This window comes from Gopherus flavomarginatus, chromosome 24 (assembly GCF_025201925.1).
Source record: "Gopherus flavomarginatus isolate rGopFla2 chromosome 24, rGopFla2.mat.asm, whole genome shotgun sequence".
NCBI classification, from domain to species: Eukaryota; Metazoa; Chordata; order Testudines; family Testudinidae; genus Gopherus; species Gopherus flavomarginatus.
Genome location: NC_066640.1, coordinates 15104607 through 15122945, shown reverse-complemented (window position 1 = coordinate 15122945; position 18339 = coordinate 15104607). Strand labels below are relative to the sequence as shown.

Genomic DNA, 18339 nt, shown 5'->3' with positions numbered 1-18339 from the left:
GCCCACAGATTGGCTGAGCCCGCCTGGCGGGAGCCGACTCAATATTGCAGCGCTGCCGACGCCATATGTTCCCCATTAGGCCGGGAGCCCTGGGAGGCTGAGTGTTAAATACGGGCCAGCGGCGCTGCCGTGTGGGGATGGGCTCGCTGGCTCCGCCGCGTCCTCATGCCCATCCCGGCACCGCCACCCCGAGGAGGAGACGGGAGCCCGATTCCTCATGCACCTGCCCCGTGCTCAGAGTCAGGTCACAGCGCCCGGGTGTGGGACACGCGCGCCTCTGCAGATCCGTGGCTGCGGGCACACAGCACTGATGCGCTGGCTGTTGGCGACATGCTGGGGACTTCGGGTAGGCAGGTGGAGGCAGGAGAGGCTCTAAGGGCCAGGTAGCAGTGACGTCCGGGAGGGCGAGGGGCTTTCGTGGCTGGAGCCCGAAGCCTTGTCTCAATGATACTTCCCCTGCCCTGCATGGAGCCACTGTGCAGCCTGTGCCACGCTGCCCATGCACGAACCCCTGGCCTGCGCCGGCTGGGCACTGGCTCCACTTTGAGTCTGGGCAGGATCCGGGGCCAGCCCACAGCACCTCACCTCCCCATGGGGTTGGAGTCAGGCGGGCAGCATTCTAGGGGCCCTGGGATAACTGCACCTTCCCCTGCAGGGACAGTTTCCTGGGAACGCAGACGGGTGCCCATGGCCCCAGGAGTCGCCTGGCACTGCCAACATTCAGCTCTACCAGCTGGAGCTTTTCTCTTGCACCTTACTCCTGGGAATGAGTGCCCCCATTGCTCCGCAGCTGCCCCTGCCCAGCCACGCCCGGCGTGCAGAGCCCCCCGTTTGTGGAGGGGTGTTGGGGGGAGTGACGCACACTCGCTGGTGAAACGGGCATTGCTGCCACCTGCAGGTAGATGTGGGGACCCGCATGAGGCCATCAGGCTGACTGGTGCCCGGGGCTTCCCCTCACCTCTGCCCCGCTCCGCAGCGCTGGGCACCAGCGTCTCCAATGGCAGCTGGAGACACCCACTCCCAGTGCCCGGGTCCTGGGCTGCCCCTCGCATGCCAGGCACCCCACATGTTCCAGACTCCACCTCCCCCGGCATGTCCCCCAACCCAGGGCGATGGCTGGGGCTTAGCATTGGAGGGCAATGGCCCCGTGTCCTGGCTCAGAGCAGCAGGCAGGCAGAGGTGAGCGGGGAGCTCAGGTACATTGGGGGGGGGTCTCTGGTTGGCAGTCCCCAAGGGGAGGGACCCCCCAGCAGGGCCTAGGAGCAGGCGAGGGGTGACAGGGGATCGGCCCAGCCCCTCCTTCCTGTGACGCTCTGTGGTTTGTTTCTCTTGAAGGGACCTCCGGGCTCTCAGCCATCACCGCACGCACAGCCTCCACCCCACAACCCCGCCGCCCCCATGCTGGGGCCCCACAGCCAGGTAAGGCTGTCTGGGGCAAGCTGGCCCACCGCCCCCCAGCAGGCTGGGCCTGAGGACGAGGGGAGGAAGCCTGCAAAACCCAGTGTGCGCATCCCCCCCCACAATGCCCCCCGCTTTCTGCATACTCACCCCCTCTGCATGGGGTCACTCACCTGAGGCTCTCTGGGCCCCTGTGGCCTGGAGGATGGGCAGATTTTGCCACAGACCCTTGGAGATCCCCAGGTGTACCCCAGCCCCCCTTCTGCACCCCACTCCACGCAGCCACACAGTCCAGTGCTGTGCCCAGTGCCCGGCAGACTCCGATTTTCAGGCCCCTCCACCCATTCCCGAGTGCAGGCTCAGCATGGCTCAGGACAGGCAGTGAGCTCCACTCCCCATGTGCCCTGCCACGTCCCTTGCGGGCACCAAGCCTCTCGCTTACCCAGGGCCGCGGGATGGGGAATGCTGGGTGCATCTGGGCTGGCTGGGCCTGGATACCTAGGTTCCTGCCTTGCAGCCGCTAGCCGGGCCACACATCACTGCTTGCGGTTAGACCCCCCTGAGCAGCGGGCGAGCTCCCAGCTCAGGCCTCCGTGCCCCGGCAAGCCCAGCACTAGCCCTGGGGGCTCTGTTCTCATGGCCCGCCCTGGCTGGGCTCTGGAGATGTGCTCTCACCTGCCCTCCTGCTCTGTCTCTTGCAGCCTTTCATGTCTCCTCGCTACCCCGGCGGCCCCCGGCCCTCGCTCCGCATGCCGAACCAGGTGAGACCCCCGGGGCCCTGAGAGCTGGGGACCTCCCCGGGCGGGTCGCCCCAGGGCTAAGTCCACCTTCCCCGGGGTGGAGTGCGGGGGGGGTGTCAGTCTGTGCTCCTCCCCCGGGGTGGAGTGCGGGGGGGGTCAGTCTGTGCTCCTCCCCTGGGGTGGAGTGCGGGGGGGTCAGTCTGTGCTCCTTCCCTGGGGTGGAGTGAGGGGGGGGGGTCAGTCTGTGCTCCTCCCCCAGGGTGGAGTGGGGGGGGGTCAGTCTGTGCTCCTCCCCCGGGGTGGAGTGCGGGGGGGTCAGTCTGTGCTCCTCCCCCAGGGTGGAGTGGGGGGGGTCAGTCTGTGCTCCTTCCCTGGGGTGGAGTGAGGGGGGGGGTCAGTCTCTGCTCCTCCCCTGGGGTGGAGTGAGGGGGGTGTCAGTCTCTGCTCCTCCCCCGGGGTGGAGTGGGGGGGGTCAGTCTGTGCTCCTTCTGGGGGTGGAGGGGGTCTGTCTGTGCCATTTTCCTGGGAAGTGGGGGTGCTCCTTTCCCCAGGGGGAGCCCAGTCCATGCCTTTCCCTCCTGATGGCTGCAGCTCCAGGCTCATGGCCTTTCTGTTCCTGCAGCCGCCCGTGGGGGTCCCGGGTTCCCAGCCGCTGCTGCCCAACAGCATGGACCCCAGCACAAGATCGCAGGGTGAGTCATGCTGCCCGCAGGGCCCCTCCCCGCCACGGGGTCTCCGGTCTGCGGCCCCCTCTCCTCAGCCATCTCAGGCCCTGTGGGCCCCCAACTCTGGGGCACCAGCGGTACATGAGTGGGTCAGCCACCAGGGAGGAGACCTGGGCCCTGGCTGGGAGCAGCCCCTCCCCCAAGGGGGGACCCTTCACTGCGAAGAGACAGGAGCCCCCAGGAGGGGAGTGGAAGCCCCTCACAGCCGAGCCCAGGAGCAGCCCCCCCAGTTTCTGTGGGGAAGGATGAGGCCTTGCGCTGGGAGGGCACCTTGGGATTATGACCCCTCACTGGGCGTCCCCTCTCAGTGCTGGGGACTCCATGGGGGGGCAGAAGTGGGGTTGAGGGAGGTCAGGGGAGCAGAGCTCTGGGAGTGGAGGGTTGGGGGTTCAGGGAGCCATGCCCCGGAAGTGGGAGATTGGAGGAGCAGAGCTCTGGGAGTGGAGGGTTGGGGGGTTCAAGGAGCCATGTCCTCAAAGTGGGGGGTTGAAGGAGATTGGAGGAGCAGAGCTCTGGGAGTGGAGGGTTGGGGGGTTCAGGGAGCCATGCCCTGGAAGTAGGAGATTGAGGGAGGTGGGGGATCAGAGCTCTGAGTGTGGGGAGTTGGGGGGTTCAGGGAGCCATGCCCCAGAAGTTGGGGTTCAGTGGTGTTTGTGCCCTGTTGCCTTGTACACCTTCCCCTCTCCCTTTGCACAGGGCATCCGAATATGGGGGGCCCGATGCAGCGGATGAACCCCCCGCGAGGCATGGCAGGGATGGCTCCTCAGGTGGGTGTCTCTCAGGGTGCCTTTTATCTGGCCCGTCTGCGGGGTCCTGGTACAGCCCTGCTGTGCAGCACTGTGATCTGGGAGCACTGCTGCTGGACCCACAGCAACATCCCAGAGGGGACGGGAGGGGAGGAGATCATGGGCACAGGTCTAGGAGCCAGGACGCCTGGGTTCTCTCTCTGGCTCTGGGAGGGGAGTATGTGTTGGGGGAGGGCCTGGAGCCAGGACGCCTGGGTTCTCTCTCTGGCTCTGGGAGGGGAGTGGTGTCACGGAGTCCCAGGGCGATGCTTTGGAATTGCTCCCCACAAAGCCAGTCAGGACTTTGGGGAGCCTCCTTTCCCTTGGAGCAGACTTGTTCAGGGCAAGAAGCTCACACGTCTTCACCTCCTGGGTCTCTCCTTGGAGCATTGAGCATCCTCTGCCCCTCCGTGCACTTCCCACAGCGAGCCCGCCCCAGTGGGGTCCTGGGGAAGCCACAGGGTCCTGCCCCCCCACTTTGCAGTCAGACGTGACTCTCAGCCAGCCAGTAACACAGAGGTTTATTCGATGACAGGAACAGGGTCTAAAACAGAGCTTGTAGGTACCGCAGACCGCACCCCTCGGCTGGGTCCATTCTGGGGGGCAGTGAGCCAGACCCGCCACGTCTGCACTTCACTCCTCGACCCCAGCCAGCTCCAGACTAACAACCCCCCCCAGCCCCTCCTCTCTGCTCAGCCCCTTTCCCGGGCCAGGAGGTCACCTGATCTCTTTGTCTCCAACACCTTCAGCTGGCACCTTTGCAGGGGAGGGGCCCAGGCCATCAGTTGCTAGGAGACAGAGTGTCAGGCATTTAGGTGCACTGGCCCTTTGCTCTGCAGCAATCACACACCCTTATTCCACCACCTAGATACTGAAGAATTGCACAGGGGACACTGAGGCATCAACACAGTATTCAGAGAAAACACAAGTGGATGTGCAGGGAGGGGCTGGAGCCAGGACTCCTGGGTTCTCTCTCTGGCTCTGGGAGGGGAGTGGGTGTCGGGGGAGGGGCTGGAGCCAGGACACCTGGGTTCTGTATGACTGGGCTAATGCAGCCCCTCAGCGGTTGGGCCCATCTCCCCCGCCACATGCTCAGCTCGCTACTGCTCCTCTCTTGCAGAACTACAGCAGCGGGATGCGGCCCCCGCCCAACTCGCTGGGCGGCCCTGGCATGCCCACCATGAACATGTAAGGCCCCTCTCCTCCCCCTGTACCCCAGCCACACCTCCCTGCCCCCCATGACCCACAAGGAGGGGCACAGAGCCAGCCCAGCGCCTGCAGGATGGGCTGGGGGCCACTGGGGGCCTGGCCCTGCACCAGATGCTGCAGATGGGGCTCCCTGGCACTGGGCAGAGGTCCCAGCCCAGCAGAATGCCCGTCTGCTCTTGGCCATGGGCTGGGGCCTGCAGCTTCCCTCCTGGCAGTGACACCTGGCCAACACCCAGCACGCCCCCCCACCCCACCTCATGCTGCCTAGCAGAGCCTGAGTGATTGGCAGGAGTCCAGGCTGTCCCAGCACCATCTGATACCCTGGACAGACACACAGATCTGGGGAGGGGGGGACAGGTTTCGGGGGGATGGCTGTCTGGGCCAATCCGGGGGAATCCATGGCTGGTGGGGAAACTGGGCGTCCCCACAAATCATCCAAGTTTCCCAGCTGCCTGTGCCACCCTGCCCCACCCCCAGCGACCTTGGATCCCAGTGCCGGGGTGCCCCCCCGCAGGACAGGGTGCATGCAGCGGGGGTGGGGTACAGGGACCCTGGGGAAGTGCCAGCCTCACGCCTGTTTGTTTCAGGGGCCCAGGAGGGCGAGCGCCGTGGCCAAACCCCAACACCAACTCTGTGAGTCCTGGAGGAGGGGCATGGGGCAATGCATGGTGGAGGCCAGGCACAACTCACAGGGGGGTACGGGGCTGGGCACGACGCACAGCAGGGCACGGGGCCAGGCACGATGCATGGGGGGGGACACGGGCCAGGCAGAGTGCACGAGAAGGTGTGCATGGCCGGGCACGATGCACAGGGGGATGGGGGGGGGGCGCGGCCAGGTACAATGCACGGGGGGACACAGGGCCGGGCACGACGCACAGGGCCGGGCATGATGCATGGCGGGGGGGTCACGGGGCCAGGCAGGACACACGGGGGGAGGCACAGGGCCAGGCACAATGCACGAGGGTGGGGGTATGGACAGGCACAATGCACAGGGGAGGGGGGGGGCACGATGCCCGGGGGAGGGCACATGGCCAGACACACTCCCCGTGCGCTTGGTGCTGACTTGTCTCCTCTCATCCCCCCACAGATCGCGTACTCCTCCTCGTCACCCGGAAGCTACGTGGTAAGTACCGCAGCTGCAATCGGGGGGCAGGGAGGTGCTCTGCCCCACAGCATCATGCTGAGCACCCCCTGCACCCCAGCATGCAGGCCCTGCACCTTGGGGGCAGATTGTGTCCACGGGGCCCGGGCTGGCTCTGTGCCAGGGGCCAAGGCTCTAACGGCTCCTGTGCCTTTTGCTTTTCTCCCACAGGGCCCTCCAGGAGGCGGCGGCCCCCCCGGAACCCCCATCATGCCCAGCCCAGGAGGTGAAGTATCTGCATGGTGTGGGGTGGAGGAGGGGGGACGGACTTGGGGAACGGGGCGGGTGGCATTGCTCAGCCGGGAAGGTGAAAGCAACGGACACATCTATGCCTCTTGCTGGGGGGTAGGGAGGGGGCTGCACGGCTAGTGAACGCCGGTGAGCTCGTGCGTGGCTGCGCAGTGCCCGCCCCCTCTCGTGCTCTCTGGGGCTGGCAGCACTGACTCCGCTCTGCACTCCCACAGACTCCACAAACTCCAGCGAGAACATGTACACCATGATGAACCCCATCGGGCCCGCTGGGAACCGGCCGAATGTGAGTGCCCCCAACAGTGCCCCCCCACGGGGAGCTCTGGGCAGCCCAGGCCTTGCCCCACCCCACAGCCAAAGAGTGTTGATGGAGACCCAGCCACAGGCGCAGAGAGCAACTCCCAGCCAGGGATGTTCTGCCAGTGCCCCTCAGCCCCAACCCTGGGCTCCCCCTTCCCACAGCTCTGCCAGTGCCCCCTGCCCCATGGAGCCATGCCAGGCCAGGCCTGGGCTCCCCCTTCCCAGAGCTCTTCCGAGGCCCCCCGCCCCACGGAGCCCTGCCAGGCCAGGCCTAGGCTCCCCCTTCCCACAGCTCCACCGGTGCCCCCCACCCCACGGACCCCTGCCAGCCCAGCCCTGGGCTCCTCCTTCCCACAGCTCCGCCGAGGCCCCCCTCTCCGTCCCTGCTGCCCTTGGGCGTGCGGGGTGTTGTGGGGGGACGAGGAGGGCTCTGCTGGGTGGTTGGTGGCCATGGGCATGGCTGGCTGGCCACCCTGTGGCAGGCCAGGTCTGCGGTGCCCGGGGTTCTGTGCAGCAGTGTGCGGGCTCTGGGCAACCCCAGGGGGTACCGGGGGCCAGAGCAATGCTGGGCACGTCCCTGAGGCCCTGCACCCATTTCCCCTTCACTCCCATCAGCTCGTGCATGGAGCCCTGGCCCCACTACGCCCAGGCAGCCTGTGCCCAGCACTGACGCGCTCCCTTTTCCTTCCAGTTCCCCATGGGGCCTGGCCCCGATGGGCCCATGGGAGGCATGAACGCCATGGAGCCCCATCACATGAATGGATCCTTAGGTGGGTAGCACGGCCTCTTGCCCGCCGGGGCCTGGCACTGCCCACACGAGCAGAGAGACAGCAGGACCCCTGAGGCCCGCCCCGCAGCCTGGATCCTGGATCTGGCTGTGCCCTGACTGTTTGTGGGCAGGTCCCTTCCTCTCCCTTGGTGCTATCCCTGGTGTGCCAGGCTGGGAGCTCTGCGGTTCTGGCCCCTGCGCTCAGACCTGCCCCAGCCTCCCTGCGGGGGGGCTCAGCCCCTAGCTCTGCAGCCGCAGGTGGCCTATGGGCCAGCAGCACCCCCAGGAGGCTGCCTGTGTCAGCGCCTCCCCCACCCCCCCAGCATGTTAGCATCACTTCCGGTGGTGCAGGGGGAAACTGAGGCAGAGAGGCCACAAAGGCCTTACCTATGTTGGGGGTGAGGGCAGTAGCCCTTCTGCTGAGTACGGCTGACACTGCAGCATGGCCTGGGCTCCCTGGCAGGTGGGGCAGGGGGCACCGTTACCTGGTATTGGGCACTGCTAACAGGACCTGCTTGTCCTTCCAGGCTCTGGCGACATGGACGGGCTGCCAAAGGTGAGAGCACAGCACCCCACTTCCACCTGCTCCCTATGGGGGGGGTTCCCCTGGGCTGAACTCCTCCCTGGGGCACCGCCAGCCCCCTCCCAGGGTGGGTGGTCTGTGTAAATCCCTTTCAAAGGGTCAGGGTCCTGCCAGCGGCTGGGGGTGCATCCCTGCCTTCTCCTCTGGGCGGGGGGGGGGGGTGACTCTGCACATGGGCCCCACCCAGTGCTGCTGGGAGCTGTTGGCCTTTCACCCCTGGGGCCAGGGGGCAGCAGACCCCCTCCCCCCCCAACCCAGGCTTTCCTGTGCCCCTGCAGAGCTCACCGAGTAACATAGCCGGGCTGAGCAACCCGCCCGGGACTCCACGGGACGACGGCGAGATGAGCGGCACCTTCTTAAACCCCTTCCAAAGCGACAGTGTAAGGGACGGCGTGGGCCTGCCGGGCAGGCGGAGAGGGCGGGGCGGGCGGGGCTCCCGGGGCGGGCGGGGCAGCTGCAAGGCATCGGCCATCCCCTGGAAGAACAAGCCTGGCACGGTCGGACCGGCGGTGGGGGCCCTGCGCTGGAGGAGCCTCCCCGAGGTGTGAGCTGCCCCAGCTCCCCCTGCCCTGCCCTGCCCCCGCCCCAGCGCGTCGGGCTGGCCCCGGCGGCCTCCCCCCGCCTGCTAACGCTCTGGTGTCTCCCGTCTCTCTAGTACTCGCCCAGCATGACAATGAGCGTGTGATCGGCTCGGACGTCCCGGCGCAGAGAGCCAGACGCCCCCGCGGTTCTAAACTATTTAAAACACTCGCAGGAACTGGCCACCTGCCCTCCTGCCAGCACCCCCCTGTGTCCCCCTCCCCCCCAGTGCTCCATTGGCACCCCGCTCCCCCTCTCTTCTCGCGCCAGGCAGAGGAGCAAACCGCCAGAACCTGGGGCTGTGGGGTACATGGGGGGGTGGCCTGCTTGTGCTAGGCACGATGCTGTTCCTAGGCACGTGGGGGGGATGTGGAACCTGCTGACTGTACGGGGGGGGGACGGGCAGGGGGACAGAAGGGGACAGGACAGAGCTGCGGCTGCATCAGACAGCACCTTTGGGGGCTGGGAGCCAGCGCACTGCTGAGGGGTGGGGTCCAGCCACAGGCAGCCTCCTTCCCAGCCGGGCAGCAGAAGTGGGGCGGAAGGAGGCTGGGGATGAACTCCTGCCAGGGGCCAAGCCCCGCTGGGTTTGCTGCAACACTGCCCTGCTGCCCCCATCCCAGCAGGGGTTACAGACCACAGCTGGCAGCCCTGCCTCCAGCTCGGCCCAGCCCCACACAGCAGGGTGGGGGGAGGGGGGGTATTTATTTAAGGGTTCATTTTGCTGTGCAGGGTTTAATTTATCATGGGCTCCCCCACACACACCCCCACTTGCTTCTCAGCTTCCAGGGATCCCCCACCCTCACCCTTTCCAGGGCCCTGGCCACACCAGAGCCTGCTGTGGACCCATGGGGCAGAGCCTGCAGGTCTAAGCAGCAATCTGCCCCCTCAGGCCATCAGCAGGAGCTCTGGGCTAACCCCCACCCCGTGTAGTTATGCCACTTCTGTCAGCTGCTCCTAAGATATTTGCCAAGGTGAGGGGTGCCCCCCCACACTGTACTCCTCCCTTTCTGCCCATGCTGCCCTGATAGCCATGCCTGCAGTCCCACAGCTCCTCAGGCCCCTTCCCCTGCCAGCACTGGGGAGGCCTGGCAGAGCCCTCCCCTGGCTGCCAGCTAAGCAGAGATGCCTCAGCCCCCTCATGGTGCCCAGTAACCCACCCCTCCCTTCCCATGAGCATCCACAGGGCAGAGGAAATTGCACCCCCCATGTGATTGCTCCCAGCTCACCCAGGAGACCTGCTGCCCCCAGCGCTCTACCCCCCCCAACCGTTCCACAGCTGGAAACACCCCATGGAGCCTCTAGGAAATAGGGGACCCCCTACAGCCCAGTCTGTTTGCTCAGCCACTGTGATTCCCCCCTGCCCCATCCCTGATGGACAGACTGGGCTTGGTTCCTGCCCTGCAGCAAAGGGAGGCAAGTGTATATAGGCCCCCCCAGCAGCCCCCTTTGCCCCGGGCGCCCGCCTCTACCAGCTGTCAGGACCACTTTTAACTTTCATATGAAGGATTCCCCCTGCCCCCCCCTTTTATAAACATGAAGGACCTCAGCAGCAGCCCAGCCGTGCTCCCTCCGGCTCTCAGCCCAGAGCCGCCTCCACCCAGGCAAGGGGGCCTTAGCTGGGTTCCTGTTGCTGTTCGGGGTGAGCCTCCGCCCGCCTCACATGTGTGCTGTGCCCGCCGCTGGCTGGGAGGGGATGCAGCCAGCTGGCGTATTGCCGCTGGGGGCAGTGCCTCCCCTGCTAGGTTAGTGCGTCTGTGTAGGGATTTTGTCTGTTCTTTCTACTCTGAAGGCTTTAGACTGAAAGTTACTTATCAAAACAAAAAACCCAAAAAACTAAAAAACAAAAAATCCACCCAAAAATACCTGCATCATTAAATGTAATTTGATTTTTTTCATAGCTCTGACTCTTGTCTCCCCCTTCCCCGGAGACCTTTTCCACAGCCGCCCTGCCCCCCAGGAACGATGTACCAGTGCAACAAGCACCGTTGTACATTGAGCCTGGTGCCTCACTGAGCACCCTCCTGCCAAAGTCCTGAATCCCACTTGCCTGCCCAGCATTCACTGAGCCAGGACTCCCCCTTCACTGGGCCCCCACAGCAGGAAGGGTGCTAGGGGCAGAGACATGGGACAGCTGGGGAAACCAAGGAAAAGACCCATGCCAGCTGGAGCTGGGTCAAGCCCCAGGGCACAGATTCCAGGGCAGGGCTTGTGGGGCACACCCCAGGGGGACCCCTTTCACAGGAACACTGCTGGCTCTGGGCACACCCTTCCCAGAGAGGGCTGCAGGACACCAGGCAGTGCAGAGCGGGATGGGGGGGGATGCAGAGGGATCAGCAGAAACAGCCACTTGCATGCTCCCACTTTATTCCAAAAACAAAACAAAACCAAAACGTTTACAGCTTCTATTTACTGTCAGAAGAGCCTGGGTGGTTGGGGGAGGGGGCGCCTGTGCCCCCAAGTTAATTCAAATTAAGAATCCCCCTACAAAATACAGCCCCCCAATGGGCCACGGGAGCACTGCTCCTGTCCCCCTTCAGGCTGACCCTGATCCCCTCTCCAGTCGTGCAGTTCTGCCCACCATGTCTCAGCCCATACTCCCCTGGGAGCTGGGGGTCACTGTGGCCATAGGGCAGGGCCCTAGTTGTCAGTGTGCAGCTGAGCTTGCGAGGTGCCATGCCCGTTACTGGCCGGGCACAGGTAGCCGTTCACCTGGGCAGCTGCCCTCTTGAGGGAGATGGGGCACTCGGCCAGACGCGCTCGCTTCAGGCTCGGACATGGCCGCTGCATCTTGTGCTCCAGCAGCATGTGGTTCTGGGGGGGTAGCCCCACACAGGCCCTGGGGGCAGGACCAGAGAGAGCAGCATGTCAGGCGGGAGGGGGGGCAGAGGCCTTCTCAGCCAGCTGGACAGCCCACAGACAGGGCACCACCAGGTCCCAGAGGGGCTCTCAGTACCAGGTCCCACGGGGGCTAATGCAACTTTCCCCATCCCTGCCAGGCTCAGCCGAGGGCCCAGGGGTTGGCGAAGGGAGTGGGCACCCCAGGCATGGAGGAGAGTGGGGAGCTGCAGTCAGTGCTGAGCTGGAGGTGGGGACGGGGGTAGAGTGGCACCCCAGGGGCAGGGGGTGGGAGGGCAGAGCCAGGGGTACCTCAGGATGTTCTCGATGCAGCTCCTCTGCCGAAAGAGGGCGTTGACGACGGGGGAGCCCTCAGGCACCAGGGGCGCCTTGCACAGGAAGCCCAGAATGGACAGGACACTGTGAAAGCCCTGGAAGTCGGGGTCACTCTCGGTGCAGAAGCTGATGCGTTGGCAGAGCTCGGTCAGGATGGCCAGGTCCAGGATAATGGGGCTGGCCAGCAGGGAGTCCTGGGAGTGGGGCAGAGTCAGTAGGGGGGCCAGGGCCCAGCTCCCCCTCCCCAAGGGCCAGATGGGCCAATGCTCCCCCCAGCCGCTGCTTCTCCCTGTGGTGCCATCAGGGCAGGGAGGGGAGAGGCATGGACCCGGCCTGAGCTCGTCCAGGCTGGGGGGGCAGGGTGACCCATGCCCAGGGACAGGAATTCCCGGCCCTACCTCACAGGTGTTGTGTATGACGATGGTGTTGGTGCCGCCCATCATTATCTCGGAGGTGTACTCATCCAGCGCCCGCTTGCTGTCTCCCACGTAGGGCACGTACTTAATCACCACCTGTAACCAAGAGCCACCTCAGCATTGGGCCCCAGAGCCACCCCCGGGCAGGGGCTTCAGGGCAGCTCCCCCCCACTCCCAAACAGAGCCAGGTACAACTCCAGGGGACTCCCTCCACTGGGACTCACACAGTGATCAGGCTTCTCCTGGGGCCCATAGAGCAGGGGGTTCGACTGCACCATGTCATCCACCACGTTGCTCTTGGAGACCTCCTTGGAGCGGAACTGCTGCGGGGCCGACAGGTTCTTCCCATCGTTGTTGCCCAGGTGGTTGTAGCTGACGATGGACACAGTCTGGGGCAGAGAGCGGAGGGTGGGGAAGATGGGTCACAGCAGCCCTACAGATCACAGCTCCAAACCCAACTGCTGGGGAGGCCCAGCCAGGGTAGGGAAGAGGACTCTGCTCTGTGCCCCCCCAACCCTGTGCCATGGGACAGGTTTGTCTGATTCCAAGGGGAAGGGCCGAACTGAACCACCTCTGACCCCACTCCCGGGATGCTCCAGCCCTGCTCAGCCCCCAAAGCTCTTGGGGATTATGCAGCTGTCACCATTCAGATGTGCCTCACTCCCTACCCACAGCCCCACCCTCCCATGCCTTAATCCCAACCTGCAGCCCCTCCACTCGTGCGGTGCAAGGCCTCTGCCTCCTTGGGGAGCTGGCCTGCACCTGGCTGCAGGAGGGGTTACAATCCCTCCCACCCCAGCCCAGGGCTCTGCTGAGGCCAGATTCCCTCTCCCTGGTGACTGTGCCGGGACTTGGCCCCTGGGCTCCAGGAGGGGAACCCACCCAGAGCTCCCTGGCAGCCCACTGACCCGGCCCAGCAGTGTCGCCCGCCCAGCGGGCGCCCCCGGCACCTGCTCACCTTGAGGCCGGCGCTAACCAGGAAATCCACCAGCACCGACTTGAGCTTGGTCTGCCCAGACTTCAGGTCGTCTCCGCAGATGAAGACGCGGCGCTGCAGGGCAAGCTCCACGGCACCTGGCACCAAGGTGTTCTGGGGGGAGCCGTTGATGTAGGCGCAGCCCTCCAGGATGCTGGCCACGGCGAAGAGCGTGGAGGGAGACACCTCGAGGCCTCGCTGAGTAGATGGGGAGACCTCAGTGCAGCGCATGGGCAGGGTCCCCCTCCAGACAGTCAGTTGGAGCACCAGGCCCTCAGAAAATATATCACAGGGCACCACTGTCCGCTCTGCCCCCACATTCCCACTATTCAGCCCAGCCCCCCCACACAATGGGGCCGCTGCCCCCAAAACCAGCTCCTCCAGTCCCATCCCCCCCAGCTCCAGGACTGTGCTGTGGCCCCACTGAAGGACAAAACCAGTGCCCCTGCCCCTGGTAGGAGCCAGAACCAGCCCCCCAGGCTGGCTGCATCCGGAGCACCAGAGACGAGACCAGCTGCCACTAGGGCAGCTGACGCAGCGCGCCCATCCCCCGGTCGGCGGGGGGGGCACACGCCCCCCATGGGTCCTCACCTCAATGGCCTGCAGCAGGTTGGCAGCCGTGTCGTTAACGCCCGGCAGCACGTCGCAGAAGCGCTCGGTGTTGGCCGTCCACAGGACCACGACCTTGTCCACCCCGCTGGTGGCCTTGAACTCCTGGATGTCCCTGCGGATCTGTGCCACCTGCACGAGGGGCTTGTCAGCGCCCAGCAGCACGAGCCCAGGACAGGGCACTGGCAGGGAAGCTGCTGGGCCCCCCAGGCCCCTGCAATTGGAGGAATCCTGTCCTGCCCAGTGTGGGTCAGCTCCGGTGGGCAGCAGGGACGGTGCTTAGAGGTAGGTGCCAGAACTGTGCCCCCAGCACCCCCCTGTGGAGCACAGGCCCCAGCCTCCCCACTGCTGGCACGCAGCCCAGGGCTCGTCCCAGGTCTCGCAGGCAGAGGCTGCTCCGAAATCCTGGCCCAGCTCCCCCAGCCCAGGCAGCAGGGTCAGAGCCAGCCCAGGAGCCCCAGAGAGCCTGCTGTTCCCCCACCCCAGCCACAGGGTTCACCCCTGCAGCAATGGGAACGACACACACCTGCTCAGCCTTCGTCCCACGGAGGACGTGGTCGGCTCGGTCGTCCTGATTGGCTGCAACGAATCCTGGGATGTAAATAGAGGGGCGGGGCTTCATCTTCACCATGTGGGGCCAGAGCTGCTCCTGCAGCTGCCAGTCGAGGACTTTGGCCCGTCTCATGGCCTCAGCCAAGTTCAGGGAGGAGACATCCCAGCCTGAGACATGGGAGGAGATGCCAGTCAGAGCTCTGGGCCCCTGCCCACAGAGCCCCCCACTTGGGCCACCCCCCCATCCACAGCCCCCCCCTTTGGCCCCCGTCCCCTTGGACCATCCCACCCCCCACAGCATTCACACTCACCATCAAAGATGATGTCATTAGGGTGCACCATGGGCAGCAGGTCCCGGAAGGGCACGTAGACGTCGCCCGTGGGGCCAGTTCCCAGGCAGACAGTGGACGCTTGCAGCAAGGAGCCGTAGTAGTTGGCATACTGGGAAGAGGGAGAGCACCAAGGGGACACTGAGCCCCAGGGGTGCCCAGGCGGGGGAGCTCCCCCACCCCTGGGACCTTCCAGGGGGCACAGAACATGGGAGCCGGGGGCCCCTCCCCAAGGTCTGAGTGCCCAGGCCCCGGCACAGCCCATGCAGCTCGGCTCCCAGCTGGACCACGCCACATGGTTTGGGGAGAGCCCCCTGCGCAGGGTCTGAGCGCCACATTACCGTCACCACAGGCCCCACGAGCGCTTCCCAGGCCGAGGCCACGACAGACATGGCCCCCCAGGCACAGCACAGCCCCACACCCCACAGGCTGGGAGAGCCTCAGGGGCCAGCCTGGAGCTCTGAGGCCTCACAACCAGGCACACTCCAGCAGGGCAGGGCTTTGGCTCATCCACCCACTCACCTGGGCCCAGGCTCCATCTCACGGGCAACCAGCTGGGGCTGCATCTGGGTCTTTGAGATGAGCCAGCCGGTCGCAGGCCCTGCAGCCTCGGCAGCTGGCTAGAGACCACCTGCGCCCTGGAAAGCACCACCAGACGCTGGGGGACGAGACTCACTCACCTTCCGTCCGGTCTTGGTCATCCAAGAGAGGCCCAGCCTGTTGGCCAGCACAGCCGCTGTCACTGTGGTGCCATTGTTGCCACCCCATCCCACCAGCATCACCCCCAGGCGGGGGACCTGCCTCTCTGTGCGGAAGGTGAACTTGGTCGACTGCGGCTTCACCTAGGAACCCAAGACAGGCAGTGAGAACCGGGGTGCAGCCTTCGGACAGAGCACAAGGAGAGGAGGAGGCAGGGGACAGGACAAGACGCACGTGGGGCATGCTCGTCCGCTGGCGCTGCAGGGGAATGAGGGAACCCAGCACTGCAGGGCTTCGCAAGTGGACGGGGCAGCAGAACCCGACCGATGCACCAGGACAGCTTGCCCAGCCCACCCCAAGGCTGGTTCCCTCTGCAATGGGGAGGCTGCTCCCACTAGCTCTTCAGAGCCCAGGGAAACCAGCGGCAATGTGATCAGGCCCAACACAGCATTGTTAAATGTTAGAACTTAAGAGTCCTGGCCCCATGGCACAGATGCCCCCAGGCTGTGGCAGGCGGAGAGGGGAAGCAGCCTGCAGGCAGACACTGCTCAGGCACTTCGTCCTGCCTGTAGTGTCCCCAAGTGCCCCATCGCTCCCTGGCCCAGCGGAGGAACCTGCCCCATGGCAGCTCACACAGCCTGAGTCCAGCCAGGCCAAGCAGGGCTCTGGGCCACTCCTACCAGTGGGGAAGGTGCACAGAGCCAAACAAATGCATTTCCCTCTCCAGTAGGCACAGGGCCACGGTCCTACGCTGGACCCGCCAACAGCAGGTACCTTGGTGACGCCATCCTCCCTGCTCACGTGCACGGTGCTGTACGTGTACTTGGCCTCAATGTAGTCCTTGCTATAGGTCACATCAGGGCTCTCAACGAGGAACGTCTCGGCCATGGTTCCTGGAGCTGCAATGTAGAGGAAGCAGATTATTATAGACCCGTCAGGCCTCACGCCCGGGCCCTGGCAGGACTGAGTGTGCAAATCATTCACCACCCACTGCCCTTGCGGCCAGGATACTCCCAGCTGTCTGCTAGGCCAGTATATCCCCCTGCCCCAGACTGGCTCTTCCTCTCCCAGAGGCCTGTGCTAAGGAGGGGGATAATCCCCATTTTACAGGCAGGGAAACCGAGGCACATAGCAGTGAAGAGGCTTGTCCCCCCAAGATAGAACCCAGGCATCCTAGCTTCCAGTGTGCAGGCAGGAGGAGCCCGCCAGCAACCCAGACGCTCCACAAAGAGGAGCGCAGAAGTGGCTGGGTTTCTGTGAGGCTGCGGGATGTGGGCTGGGTCAGGCACCGCGCCAGGCCAGGACCATTCAGGGCGGGGACATGCCAGACAGCAACAAAACAGGGCTAGAACTTTGGCTTATTTCAACAGGTGTGTTGGGCTCAGTTGCTTTGCTGGTGCCCGGTGGAGCGAGGGGGAACAGGGCAGGGGCAGCCCCACCAGCCCAGACCCCCTTCTCGGCCCACTGCCCCCTCCCCGCAGGGCAGTTAGTGCCATGACCAGCACACCATGGGCAGGGCAGGGCTCCCCCAGGTGCTCTGACAGGGCCCGGCCTGGGCACGACGCCCCGCGATCTCCACTGCCAGAGCTCGCAGACTCGCCCCCGGACCGCGGCGGTCCCGCCCGTGCCTCAGTTTCCCCCATGTGAATCACAGGGGAGCACGGTCGGGCCGCGAGGCTAATCGGTGCGCGCGGAGAGGGCTGGGTTATGGGGCTCTCCTGCCGGTCCCTACCCCCACAGCCAGCCCTGCCATGGGGCAGCAGCTGGGCGGGGCCCCGGCACGGGGGGCGGGGCTGGAGGGGAGGCTCCACCCCACAGAGAACTGGGGCCGGGCCCGAGCCGGGCAGATCCCAGCTCCCCGGTGCCCCCGTGCCGCGGGGGGGGCACCCCAGCGCACGCTTGGGCCGGGGGGTCCCGGCTCCCCGGGAGCGCCAGGGCCTGGCGAGGGGGCGCAGCCCGCGGGAAATACACGCGCCCCCCCGACCTGCCATGGGGCCGGAGCCGCCCCGGGCTGGGAGCTGGGGGCTCCCCGCGACCCGAGCACTCCCGCCCGCGGGCACCGGGACCCGCCCGCAGCCCCGGCTCACCTGGCTCGGCTCGGCTCGGCTCTACTGCAGACCCCCGGGGCATGCGGCGGCTTAATGGGCTCCCAGGGCCCGCCCCCCCCGCGGCTCCGCCCCGCCGTAAATTTCCATCAGCTGCGGATTCCCCCGCTCGCCTGGGCCGGACACGTGCCGCCCCCCCGGACTGCACAGAGCGGTACCTCTGCCCCCACCCCCCCGTCCCCTAGATCCGCCTGGGCCAGGCAACCCCCGCGCCCAGCAGGTGCATGCACCTGGCAGCCCCATAGCCCCCAGGACGGCGGGGCCCCAGCACCCCACCCCCCTGCAGCTCCAGGTTCTCCTGGGATCGCCCCTTTTCTGAGGCAGCTGTGCAGGTGCCAACCCTCCAGGATGGTCCTGGAGTCCCCAGGAATTAACCATTGTGGCATGTGCTGAAACACATCCAGGCAGACCGAGGGTGCTGCCAGCTGGGCAGCGTGATGGGCTCAGGCTTCTCCCATAATGCCCTGGGGTTTGTCCCTGGAGGTGGGCACTGCACCCTGGGCCCAGCAGCTGCAGGCACCGGCCCACCTTGTCCACACACCCCCTGGAACCTACTGTCCTGCTGCTCTTCCCCTGGTGGGGGGCACTGGACCAGGCGATCACCCCTCACAGCCAGTGCAAGGCAGTGGGGGGGCTCAGCTAGGCACAGGGCAGGGACAGGGATCAGGTAGCAAGTGGGAAACATCTTAATACTTGTTTTTTTCAGGAGAGGGTCGAGTTGCAGATCAGACAAAGCCCCTGCTATCGAGTCATGTGGTCACCCCAGGGGTGTCCAACAGCAGATCCACACTACCCCCTGCCAGCCCCTAGCAAGGGGGATCCCTGGCCACCTCCCAGCCCCAGAGTAGGGACTGGTCTCTGGCTTCAGTCCAGGCAGCAAGTGCATGCCCACGAAGGGAGCCACTAAGCCAGCCTTCTTCCCGGCCCCACTGGAGCCAGGGCCCTGTGCCCATTCCCTGCCCCAGCCAGCAGCCCAGCCCTGTGGCCCAGTCCCCCAAACC

General features: G+C 65.6%; 2 protein-coding genes across 8 annotated transcripts in view; one reads left to right on the top strand and one right to left on the bottom strand.

Moving 5' to 3' along the window:
* Positions 1-8684, top strand: part of SSBP4 (single stranded DNA binding protein 4) — a 46717-nt gene extending 38033 nt beyond the window's left edge. For 2 of the 7 annotated variants that reach the window (XM_050934298.1, XM_050934299.1), the window contains 13 exons: positions 1336-1419; positions 2100-2159; positions 2761-2830; positions 3560-3630; positions 4769-4836; positions 5445-5490; positions 5945-5980; positions 6170-6224; positions 6463-6533; positions 7239-7317; positions 7844-7872; positions 8178-8279; positions 8555-8684. In XM_050934298.1, coding sequence (XP_050790255.1) covers positions 1336-1419; positions 2100-2159; positions 2761-2830; positions 3560-3630; positions 4769-4836; positions 5445-5490; positions 5945-5980; positions 6170-6224; positions 6463-6533; positions 7239-7317; positions 7844-7872; positions 8178-8279; positions 8555-8584 — 801 coding nt within the window. In that variant the 3' untranslated portion in view covers positions 8585-8684. The remainder of the gene's footprint in view (positions 1-1335; positions 1420-2099; positions 2160-2760; positions 2831-3559; positions 3631-4768; positions 4837-5444; positions 5491-5944; positions 5981-6169; positions 6225-6462; positions 6534-7238; positions 7318-7843; positions 7873-8177; positions 8280-8554) is intronic. The other 5 variants (XM_050934301.1, XM_050934304.1, XM_050934300.1 and 2 more) reach the window with 3 other exon arrangements.
* A 2144-nt stretch (positions 8685-10828) lies between these two features.
* ISYNA1 (inositol-3-phosphate synthase 1) lies at positions 10829-17387 on the bottom strand. Its single transcript, XM_050933688.1, has 11 exons — positions 17321-17387; positions 16008-16132; positions 15215-15376; positions 14517-14646; positions 14180-14373; positions 13636-13785; positions 13027-13242; positions 12293-12457; positions 12051-12164; positions 11629-11846; positions 10829-11317 (listed from the first exon to the last, which is right to left on the bottom strand). The coding sequence occupies exons 1-11, from the start codon at positions 17361-17363 to the stop codon at positions 11119-11121; spliced, it is 1716 nt and encodes a 571-aa protein (XP_050789645.1). The 5' UTR covers positions 17364-17387; the 3' UTR covers positions 10829-11118.
* Positions 17388-18339: the final 952 nt, after the last annotated feature.